General features: G+C 34.1%; 1 protein-coding gene across 3 annotated transcripts in view; it reads right to left on the reverse strand.

Annotated features, from left to right (window-relative positions):
* Nucleotides 1–10,935, reverse strand: part of LIN28B (lin-28 homolog B) — a 116,261-nt gene extending 105,326 nt beyond the window's left edge. For 2 of the 3 annotated variants that reach the window (XM_032651458.1, XM_032651457.1), the window contains exons 1-2: nucleotides 10,283–10,332; nucleotides 9,780–9,967 (exon numbers count right to left, since the gene is read on the reverse strand). In XM_032651458.1, coding sequence (XP_032507349.1) covers nucleotides 9,780–9,967; nucleotides 10,283–10,313 — 219 coding nt within the window. In that variant the 5' untranslated portion in view covers nucleotides 10,314–10,332. Of the gene's footprint in view, nucleotides 1–9,779; nucleotides 9,968–10,282; nucleotides 10,333–10,802 lie in introns of those variants that run through there. The other variant, XM_032651459.1, reaches the window with a different exon arrangement.
* Between the last annotated feature and the right edge of the window lie 1,622 nt (nucleotides 10,936–12,557).

The following is a 12,557-nucleotide window of genomic DNA, read 5'->3' on the forward strand; positions in this document are numbered from 1 at the left end:
TTAAAAGTAATCACTACATTTCAAAGGTGTTAAGTCTCAACCTGAGACAGAATATCATCTCACCAAACTTTCACTACCAACAGGATGCTTTTCTAATATCTAATGAAATAGCATTATTTAAACAAAATTACATACATCAAATAACCTGCAGTGGCATGAAAAACTTCAAAAATAGTGAAATTAACCCATGTGAAGTCACAATCAAGCATCAACTATTATGCCCATTTTTATTCTCCAGGCTTTATTATAAGTCTAATATAAAGAGATTTTTTGCAGAGCAGAAAGGCAGGATTTACAAGTGGCCCAAGGAAAAGATAAGCAATGAATAGTTCTGACCCCGGCTTCTCTGGCTTGATCAAGTGGGTCTGCAACCTGAGCCAAAGGGCGCAAATTCCTCCCCATTCAAAATTCTTCAATGGCAAGGGGGAGGAAACAGTGAAAGGGGCAAACATGCAAATCCAACTGTCCTTAGATTTAGTATTCAACTAAAAATTTTAATTAGAGAGCTAAAAAAAAAAAATGAGGTCAAGACTGTGATTAAATTTCTGACTCATAGTTTAACCAATCCTGAAAAGAGAAGTTTTTTGTTTTTTCTTGTTAAAACTGAAAAAAAATCATTCATTTATCCTTTTAAATGTATGGCTTACATTGAACTGTGTTAGGTGCGTGTCTCTCGTATCATTTAATCTATTTAAAGGAGTTGCTGAAAAGTGGAATTAGTTTCCAAGCACCAGTGTTTCCATATTGTAAGCAAAATGATGTATTATTAAAATTCTGGCTGGGAAAAAAGTTGATAGAATTCATTCATTCCAAGCTTTACAACACATCAATGATCTATTAAGTATTTAAAGTGATAGATATAACCTGTGTTGTCAGACTTCTGTTACAAACTGAACTAAGGATAAAGATAATTCATTTGAATGAAAACACGTTAAGATAAAAGAATTTAGGAACTACTGCATCTAGGAACTTTGTAGCTACTAACTGTAAAGACCTAGGGAATTGCTTACAAAGCTTAACAAATGGTCGTGAACAAATCATGGCCAAATTAAAATTAATTTGAAATTTACATAGAGTATTTATATAACATAGAACAATAAAACTGAAAAGAAAAATTTTGAGTTATTAGTAAATTAAACTTACAAGATTTTGAAATAGAAGCTAACTTTAAGGAACAAAAATAATAAATTTCAGTGAGGTTTGATCTTAAAAAGTGTTTTATAACAAAAAGAGCAGCTGGTAAAAAATAAGCATACTACTAATAGCACAATAAAATAATATGATTCTCAGCAATGGTAAAGACAGTTTAGTTTCTATGCATGAAATCTGAAAACTATATAAGACTGATGAGAAATCATTGTATTTAGTTCAAAAGTTTAAAAACTAACATTTATTTTTTCATCATAATTATCCCCAAATTATGGGTAGAGAGAGGAGCATAATTAAACTTTGTAAAAAGAAAGTGAGTAGTACATGGGGAAAATGAGCCTTTGCTTCATACCTTGTATGAAAAGAATGAGAATTGGAAAAATCTTATTAAAAAGTTTGCCAAAAGAAGTAAACAGGAAGAATATATAGCAATCTGGAGAGCAGAACTCTCAAATCTATCACCAAACAATGCTTTACACTTAGTATGTGATCAATTAAAAAAATAGTTGAATAGATAAATTATTGAACCAGAAGTTTTTCTAGAGTTACCACTTTCTTAAAAGTTAATACTTTTATACAGCAATAAGCCTTCTTGCCGATTTAAACCTCTAAGAATGTTTACACAAAAACTCAGTTAAGACAGAAATTCATTAAATTTCTGACAAGAAATGAGAATATCAATAAGCCTCATTAGGCCCTTTAGGTAAGCAGTGAGTTTATGTTGTATGAAAAAGTACCATAAGGGTAAATGAAATTAAGTTTGAAGATTAGTGAAATGTATGCTAATTAATCTCACTTTCACAAGCACAGAAACTACTGGTGAAAGGTCATTGTCGAGCAGAAATAACTAAAGAGAAACAAACAAAAACATGAAAATAAGTGGATTGTATTTCATAAAGGATAATGGGTTGTAGCTTATATCTAAATAGACAAAGTTAAAAGAAACAGGTCAGTTAACCAGTTAATATGACCTATCAATATCATAGGACAACTGTGCCTCTCTTCTTCAAGGGTGACTACAAATGGGCACAAGGGAACTTTTTTGGGCTGATGAAATGTTCTGTATGATGACTGTGGTGGAAGTTACACAATTTGTGAAAACTCATCTCACTGTATACTTAAATTTGGTGAACTTTATTCTATATAAATTATACCTCAATTAAGTTGACAAGGCAAAAAAGATAAATGACATGAGCTTACTATCTTTTAAAAAATCTGACAAAGGTTTATAATGGTGAAGGTATAATAAAAATATAGTGCTTGAAATGAAGATTAAAACTAAACCTGGATCATTAGAATTCTTAAATTATTTTCATGTATGATACCTCAGTTGACCCTTACCCCACCCCTCAAAAATAGGGACGGCAAGATATTATTGCCACATTTTACGCATGAGAATACTGAAGCTCCTTGGAAGCAACTAGCCAAAAGTAAGAAACCCACCCAAGTGGCACAGCCAAACCCAAACCTTTATTTCTGATATTTTCTCCCTCACTCTACCACATGATATCTCCTTTGTAATAATAATTATGTACAAACATCGCTGAGTCTTTACTATCTGCCAAGCTCTGCGTTAAATGCTTTACATGTCTAATAACATTTAATTCTCATAATAACCCTATACAAAGTGGGTACTTTTTGTCCCTTCCCTTGTAAGATGCTGAAACACTGACATGGTAACTTACTTCCCCTACAGACATATAATAAACTGGGATTTGAACACTGATCTATTGGACCAGATTCTATACCACTGTATCATATCTCGCCAAGTATTAAGTAATTATTAATAGAGCAATAGGTATTAAATTATCACAGCAGGTCTATTTAAGACAATATTTCATATTTTTCCCTTAGCCTATACTGAAGAATACAAACTGAATACGTATACCTGAATACATAGGTAAAAATCTCACGATGAAACAAACTATTAAAACAAAAACATTTGCATCACAAAATTATGTCCAAGTCTCAGTTTATATCCTGATGTGTTAAACAATAGTAAACAATACTCTATACCATAAAATTATAATAAAAAGCCTTATAGTTCACTGTAATTAAAATTAAGCTATTAAGATTGTGCAACACATTTTGCCTAATTTTAAAGAGAGCACATAAAAGATACCAATTTCATTTTCAACCACAAATACATACCACTGATAATAACTTATCCCTGATTTTGTTGTGGCAAAAAGACTAGTTTACATTTTAGTTTATTTATTCAACATATACCTGCTAGGCAGTTTATATAATGGTATCTCTACTCTTCACAACACCTGAAAAGTGAGGTATTATTCCAATTTGCAGCTGATTACAGAAAGAAACATAAGACTAAAGCTATCAATTATCTATAAATATTATTTGAGACAGCATTTCTAAACTGTCAGATATTTAGATATGGGAAGGGGGGCAATCATCAGATAATCTTCTAATTTGTTGCTAGACAGAAGATAAAATTAATCCTGATGTATCAAAATGCAACATAACAAACATTTTTATTAATTAATAGAGTACTCTTTTAAAAGATCATTTCTCAATGTACCCCACTAACCTACAATGTATTTTTTGATATATTACTGTTATCAATTTTTTTGATATTAGAAAATGTTACCACATTATTTTAGTTAAGAATATAAATCATTTAAGTTCCTTATGGGCTGTATATGTTACAATGCCATAACCTCAGTAACTACATATTGAACAAGCTGAAGTTCCAGTGAGAAATTCAGTGAGAAATATCTCAATATTTAGTTCCAAATCAAGTCTACAAAATATCATATTTAAAGTAATAAATTTCCAGTTGAATCAGAAATATCCTTACTTTACTTGTTTAGGTTATACTTGGTTTAGAAATAAGAATACAGTACACCATATTTTTAACTAGTAACTTTTAATCCCGATACCAATAAAACTTTTCAGTTAAGGTATACAAAACTATCTGCAATAGTTAGGTAATTTCTGAACAGGATGATGAATTCAACCAAACCCTTATTAGGGTTCCTTGCTGTCCAAAAGCAACAAAATTTATCTCAAAGGACTTCCATGTTGAGTCCAGGTAACAAAACAGTTTTTAACTTCTTATGAAACCCAAGAACTCTGAGATGAGTTAAAGACAGGTTAAAGATATTATGCTAAATACTCATAAGTGGCTTGTCACATATTTGTTTAAAAAACAGTTCTTGAATTTATCGCCTTCATTTGCTGTGAATGGTCTTTTTAAAAAAGAAGAATCAAAAATAAGAGGAAAATATTTGAGTTACATCAATATACTCTTTAAAATGAAGAGTGAAGACGATGTCTTAATTATGTACCCAATTCACATTTCATGTTTGAACTGAACAAGGATATCTTTTTAGAAGTATACAGAAAAGTTCCTGAAAATGGATCAGTATTTGAAAACCAGAAGGAATGTATCCAATATTTTTTAAGACAATTAAAGTCTCATACAGTTTTTATTTAAATGCCTTTAGATGAGATTTTATGATTAAGTAGCTTCAAAGCATTTCATTTGGGATTCTTCCAAACTGGTCATATGGGCAATTCATCTTGAAAATTTGGTAGCTTTAGGAACCATTTTCAAAATATTAAAATGCAGAACTCACTAACAAATGAGGTATAACTGTTTATTATCACATTTTTAAACTTCCAAGATTTCTCTATCCAAATATTTTTTTTTTTTTTTTGATATTGACATTTTCAACAGCCCCAAGAAAAAAAAATAACCATATCTATTCTGAGTGTGAAAAATGTTTCACTCTAAACTATGACAAAAGTAATATGGCTAATAAATTGGTAGTTAAATATTATGAAAAGCCCTTAAACATGAGCATATTGGAGTAAATCAGTTTCATAATTGTGTAGCTAATTAATGTTAAAAACACTGAGACATGAACTCCATGCTACATCAATTGAACGGTGTATAATACTTCAATTTTCATGTATTTAAATACTAGTCATCTCCAAATGTTTTTCATATCCTATACTATTAATAAAAATGCTTTAAACTTATCTCTTATTTCTTCTATTTCCATTACTCTTTTGAAATGTTTTCTGAGCAGGTAATAGGAACATAAAATATATAAAATCTTTGTAATATAGGCATTTGTATTCTCATAAAGATCAAACCATAAATCAGAAATAAAGAGCAAAAGAAGGAAAACATCAATACCTGAAAGGTAATTGAAGACTTAAAAACCAAATTAAATATTTAAGCCAACTGAGTAATAATAGCTAAATTGCAATCATTTTGAAATTACTCTTCTCTTTGAAAAGAATTCTTACATAAACTGTGAAACAAATGAAACACATTTATGTTAAAAATTCTTTGTGGAAACTTCCCTGGTGGTTAAGAATCCGCATGCCAATGCAGAGGACACAGGTTCGAGCCCTGGTCCGGGGAGATCCCACATGCCGCGGAGCAACTAAGCCCGTGAGCCACAACTACTGAGCCCACATGCCACAACTAAGGAAGCCCGCGTGCCTAGAGCCCGTGCTCCGCAACAAGAGAAGCCACCGCGATGAGAAGCTTGTGCACCACAACGAAGAGTAGCCCCCTTTCGTGTCAACTAGATAAAGCCCACGTGCAGCAACGAAGACCCAACGTGGCCAAAAATAAAAATTAAAAAATTTATTTTTAAAAAATTCTTTGTATCCTATTTGATGGCAAACAATCCCAAATATATAACCCAACAAGAAAATATTATTATGCAAATGAGCTGTAGAGAGGGTAATAAGGAGAATGGATTCCAACCCTCCTCTGGACAAAATAAAGTTCAAATGATCATTTTTATCTTATTGGTTGAGATAATGACTTTAAAAATAAATGTCAAAATCTATGTAAAGAAAAACTTACATAACATCAACAGGTAGTTATTGAGTAATAATAAAAGATCTAGTATTTAATTACCATGTGATTCATTTAAAGTATCATCACATATATAAGTACTATTAAAAGATTATATTTCAGAAAGTTGCCAGAGACCTTTCCAGGTAATTTAGACATGTTACCCCACAATCTAACGGTGGAGGCAAATTTTTAAAAACTTAGTAACAATAAACTGATAGGGGTATTAATTATTAGCACTTACAAAATAACTGTATTCTAATTGGTGAAATCAACTGAGTAAGAACCTAGACTTAAAATCTGAATTAATCATCTACACTCTTACCTCTTACTACTACTCAGTGTTTTGCACTGGATGCTTAAGTAAGAAATTCCTACAAATTTATCCTACTTACAAACTAAATCATCACCAAATATTTTAAATACTGAAAATTTTAAGGAACACCTCAAAAACAGTGGACTGTGACAAAATTCACAACTATAATATCTATACATTTTTGTTAAGTTTCTAAAAATACTGAATGCTATCAGGGTTTCAAGTATTAACATATCAGAATACATCTATTCATTACAAACCCATAAAAATACAATCATTTAAATCACCAGTTAACATTAGAAAATCCAATGAAGACAGTCATTTTAAACCAATGGTCACATACCATCCTCAAATGGCAGAGTCTCACTACATTTATCAACAAGTCTGAAGAAAGAGAAAGGACAGCACCTAAGTCTTGGGCATGTTTTTGAGGAGTTGGTGGCATTACAACAACTAAAAGAAAGTTTGATTGTATTTTTGCCAACAAATTGTAAATAGAATTCGTAACCATAAATGTATAGCTCTATTTTAAGAACACACTCATATATTCTCTTCATTTCATAGCAACTGATTGTTTTTGATGTGCAGTTCTTTGCAATCAATATTTTTAAAGGAGAAAAAATATCTGGGTGCCTTGGCATGAATTTTTAAATATTATTTTAAAGAAATTAAAATCATTTCTTTTTTCACTTCCCCAAACATATACTATTAAAAACATGTTTTAGAATATCTTTTTAAAATCCAACGACACATGTACTTCTAAACAGTCAAAAAAAACCGCCCCTACTTCATATATTTAAAATAATAATTAGATGTCGCTCTAGTTGAACATTTAAAATTCCTAATTATCTATGATGCCTATTCTTTCATAACAAAATAGTATACAGACATAATGGGGAAAAATCTAATTTATGACTATACATAAAATCTAGTATGCTTTCAAAATGCTCATACGGTAAAAATGGCAGCTAAAAAAATAATTTTTAAAATGTCTTAAAAACTTCTATAAAATGGTGCTGAATTGCAACCTGATTGTGTAAGTGATGCTGCACACATTATTTATGGCCATCAAATTGTTACTTGTAGCTGCTTGGCTAAAATCAGTGGGATCCTGCCTTCTTCAAAACAATTATTCATATGATTTATATGCAATTTATATAAGCTTCAATATAAGACAGAAATCCCTTTACCTAGGCATCAAAGCTAAGAAGCAAAAAAAAAACAAAGAAAAACAAAACAAAAAACCCAGCAACAACAAGAAAGCAACTGATTCTAAATAGTCTTCCCTAGGAAAAAACTGAGATATATTTCAAACAGCAAATACTTTAACCATCAAAAACTGTCCTAAAATGTCACTTTCTAATTTTAAATTTAAAGATTATTACTGCCCTATTTTTTTACATCACAAAAATGCTAATACGTGAGTTTTACTGACTTTTTACATACTTCTTCCTAAGAATGTATCCAGATATATTCTTATGAAAAATACAAATACATATTTTTTGAGAGAATTTTTTATCACATACATCGTTTTAATACTGTTCTATTAGTAAATACATGATGTGTAACAGAAAATTTAAAGTAAGTCTAATATGAATAATCAATGTTTGTACTCTAGAAACTATTCACTATATATATAAAAAAACTTTTGCAGCAATATAGCATTTCTTAATTCAGTGGATATGGGAATGTTTATCAACATACAACCATTAAATAGCTTAAAATTGGATGTCTCATTGTTCTAAACATTAATATCAGTTAATAAAATGTCTACTATTTGAATACATTAAAAGGTAAACATAGAAAACGAAATTATAACAAGGCGTGATCAGACAAAGAAGAAAAGGCTATTTTTTTTCATTCATCTATAAAACAAATTTATGAGATTGTAAAGAACAATTTAACAACCTAAAGAAGGTTCAAAGCAGGGAAAGCAGAGGCCTGAGAGAAAATGGATTTGTCAATGATTTCAGTCATTCAGTCTAGGGAGGAGAAAAGCAGAAAATGTGGCTTCATTTTGCCATATAAAGTAGGAGGCATAAAATCCAGTAGCCTGTCTGTGGAGTTCTATTTATGTATTTAAACCCTGTTTCAATTCACAGATTATGCTGATCCTTCCACATGTAAACAGCCAATAATGATAGCCAGGCCTTTAGGAAAGGAAAACACACACCACACAGCAAGGTCAGGAAGCTACCAAGCACACAGGACAACAGATCAAAACAGAATGGTTTCATATGTTTCTATTGTTTATATACTTAATTTGAAGATGATATTCCTTAGGGGGAAAGGAGGTTGTAAATTATTACTAAGAACATGCAACATACTATCAAAACAGAAAATTTTTATTCAAATATACTAAATATTTATTTCCTGCATGTATCTATGTCAGTCAACCTGTAGGACTGATATGCATTCATTCGATTATTTTTAACTTAGATGTCAAGCTAAAAAAACCTCTTTAGTCCTAAATCCCTTTACTCCTAAGAATTCATTACAGATAATTTGTATTTCTCTAACTTCTTTCGATGAAATAATCAAGTTTGCAAACTGTAAATACCTTTTTTTTTCTTACTATTAAGAGATTAAGCACAACAGAGGAGTGAAAGGGGGAGAGGTATTAATTTCCTTGTTTCTGGGTAAAATTTCGAAAATAAGAAGCAATGACATTCTATTTGGTATTGAAGCATCTTAAAAAATTACAACACAATATAAGCAACAGTGGAAATTTACCCCAAGTAGCCCACTAGCACATTTTAAACATACAAACTAGAGCCGCCTCTGGCCACATGTTTTTTTGAGTTCAGTCTCTTAAAGAGACAGTATCCTTGGACCTATGCCCTACACGGAGCACTTTTCTAAAATGTTTGATTACCAACAATCCTCTCTTGCATTTCTTCAAATCCATACTAGGCCAACAATGTTCTACTCTATTTTACTGTGAAATCAAATTATTTTAATTTGAATCTACAAAAGACTACCGGACAGACAGATATAAAATAATTGGGGAAGCTACTGTGATTAGAGGTGTCTAAAATAAGGGGACCTACAGATTTCTTATAACAGCAAATTGGCTTAAAAAAAAACAAAACTTAATATGATCACTGTTTCCTCATTCATTTCCCACTCATTCCCCAGGCACAGGCCACATAATGTATCGTAACCGATAACACCGGAAGCTACACTACGGCAATTTCGCTGTCGAAAGAAGAGGGGAACTTGCTTAATCAAGTCAACCACCACCCAGAAGCGAAATTTCAGAGATTTCATTTTCTGTTTAGGAAAAGACACCCAGGAAGGTGCCATGTACACACCCTAATAACTGTATTCACTCGTGACTGTAAGGAAGATTTTGAAGGGCACATTATTGTAAGCCCACTGACAAAACTACCGGTCAGCTCCTCCACATGAAAAAGGTGAAGACGAGGAGAAAAAAACAAAACCAAAACAAAACACAAAAACAGTTTGGCTTACTTGGTGTACAAATACATCGACTGGAATATCCAAGGGGCTTCCCTCTCGGTTTATCATGGAGATGAATCCAAATCCCATTCGCACGTTGAACCACTTACAGTGGCCAGTTCCGTGCAAAACCTGGGATTCCTCCTCTGCCTGCTCCGGCAGCTTCCCGGGCTCTTCTCCACCACCTTTGCTTGCCCCGCCTGAGTAGAACAGGACAAAAAAGTCAGTTAGTCAGTATTGCCATACAGTTCGGTGAAAGGAAAAAAAAAACTGCTTGGGAGTGGGGGTGGAGGGGAGAGGAAATGAAAGAAAAAAAAAGCGCTATTAAATGGTTGATTCCTTCTTTTATTCGGCAGAAAATATTTTAAGTTAAAGGCTTAAAAGGGAAAGCGGGGGAGGGAGGAAGCCACACTGTTCTATCGATCACAACTTCCACGTTTCTGTACATACGTGTACGTTTTCATTTAACTCTGTTTCTCGGCCACATATTACAGTACAGCATGCGATTATTTTACTTGCATGTTGCTGATTTAACACTGATCCCATTTACAAAGAGAAATTTTCAGCGAAACTAATTCTTTCCGGCGTGCCCGAGGAGGAAAGAGAAATCGTGAAGATGGTTAGAACTAGTTAATGCACATGCGGCAGCAGTGAATCCAGGGTTATTTGCAATGTGCATTCCCCTCCCCCCCAATAACTTTCAATTAAAGTTGGGGTGGAATGGGGGAGGGGGCAGGTGTATAAAAGTTTTCTTGGGCTCACTAACTGAAACTGCGCTTAATCACACTCAAACAATTCAAACAATAGCCCCCTGAAAGCTTTTCAAGTTGTGAATCAGTGTGGGCGGTACAAAACATTTTTGGAGATCTATAACAATAGGTTGCAGAAAGCCCCACTGCGCGATGGGGGTGAGGGGTACTGCTCAGTATTGGGGTAAAAGGGGAAGGGGGGACGGGCAAAGAAGGGTGGGAGAGGGAGAGGGCGGGAGAAAGGAAGAGAGAAAATCACAGTAAAACAATAGAAAAGAAAATTAACCTTCGGCCATGTTGCCCCACGGGCCCTCTGCTCCAAACTCGTGAGATGAAAACTTTCCCTTTGCAACGGAGTGATCTTCTGCATCAATCTAACATCTTGATTTTGTGCGATCACAAATTTAGCTCGCATGGTCTAATGTGCTTTCCCTCTTTTGATTTTTTTCTCTCCTCTCTCCAGTTTCTGGCCCCCTGAGCACACGTGACTTTGTCAATTACATGCTTTCTTGCTACTAATTTCACCTCGGATCCTTAAGGGGCTGGCAAGAGGAAGAGATAACCAATCGCCATTTCATCTATGCTGACATCAAAATAATTTATGAATGAACACGAAAAACTCAAACATGTTATCTTAAAGACAATTGGGGACGCTTCTTTACGATAAATCAGAATGCCGATTTCGTGCTTTTACTTAAACACAATGGAGGGTCCTTGTGAATCGTCGATTTAGAAAAACGGCACAGTCATATATGTGCACACGCGCGCCTTACACACAAGCCTGTCTAAATAATCTCATTTAAGGGGAAAAAAGCCATTTAAATAAAGCAACCGACGTTACGCTTTTTTCCCCCTAAGAATTCAGATGCTCCGTTAACAGTAAACCTGCTTGGGATGCAAATTTCATATTTAATTCCAATCTTAGAGGAAAATATGTAATTTACAAAAGACCTAATTGAACCTAATTACACACCCATGAAACTTTAGATAATGGTAACCTACACCTACAATAAGAGAACTATACACAATTACCTGACTGTGACCTGAAATTTGTTTCAAATTTAAAATAAAATGCTACCGGAAAAATCGCTATCACCTTCTTGTAGTCAAATTGTGTTTAGGTTTACCATTTCGGAACATTTTGGAGGGGGCTGGTAAGGAATTGTACTTCACAGGTTTCTCCGCCATCTCTTTCCGGGGGAGGAGATGTGATTAATGACTTCCTAAATAACAGCCCAGTTTTCCAGCCTAACATAGAGTGAACCTCAATCAGTGGCGATTGTTCCCCAAGAGCAAGGCGACGTAGGGCAGGGAGGGGGAGGGGAGCGCCAGGCAGGGGAGGTGAAGAGGAGCCGCCAGCACAGGCGGCTGCGGAGCCAGAGAAAGAGGTGGGGGAGAAACAGCGGGCGCGGGGGGGGGAGGGGGTGAAAAAGGGAGGCAAGTGGGAGAAAAAAAGGTAAATTTATATCTTATTGACCGGACCCTGACATTTTAAAAGTCCACTACCAGGGGACAGAAGAGTTGAATAAACGAAAACTTAATAACGGGTTAGGCTCCTACCGTCCCTTCCCCGGCCAGCCCCCTGTTTCAAACTGCTTACCCTTTACCTTTAAAATTGGTTCAAACGATTGTTGATTACTAGATGCTGACACCAATACTGCCTCCCTTATCGACCACTACAGTAAATGTTATAGATCAACTAGAAATGCTGGATTTCCTTTAGAATATAAAATAAAACCCGTCTTTGAAACATTAAAACGCACCACTACTCTTCCCCCACCCCACCCCCATTTTCTTAAACAAGCAGTTTACCGAGAAACTGTACAGATACCACTTCCCTTCGGCAAAGCTACGGAGCTTACCCTCCCCCACTATACCCGCAACCCCCCTCCCCGTCTCTCCAAACACACTCCTAACTCTAACACTGTTTCACACAAACTAAAACGTAGGGATTTTGACCGAATCTAAAAGCTTTTGAAAATCCACATAATGCACCTATTTACACCTCCTCCCCATACTAAACAATGAAATATAAATTTAT

Source organism: Phocoena sinus, chromosome 12 (assembly GCF_008692025.1).
Source record: "Phocoena sinus isolate mPhoSin1 chromosome 12, mPhoSin1.pri, whole genome shotgun sequence".
In the NCBI taxonomy this organism is placed as follows: Eukaryota; Metazoa; Chordata; class Mammalia; order Artiodactyla; family Phocoenidae; genus Phocoena; species Phocoena sinus.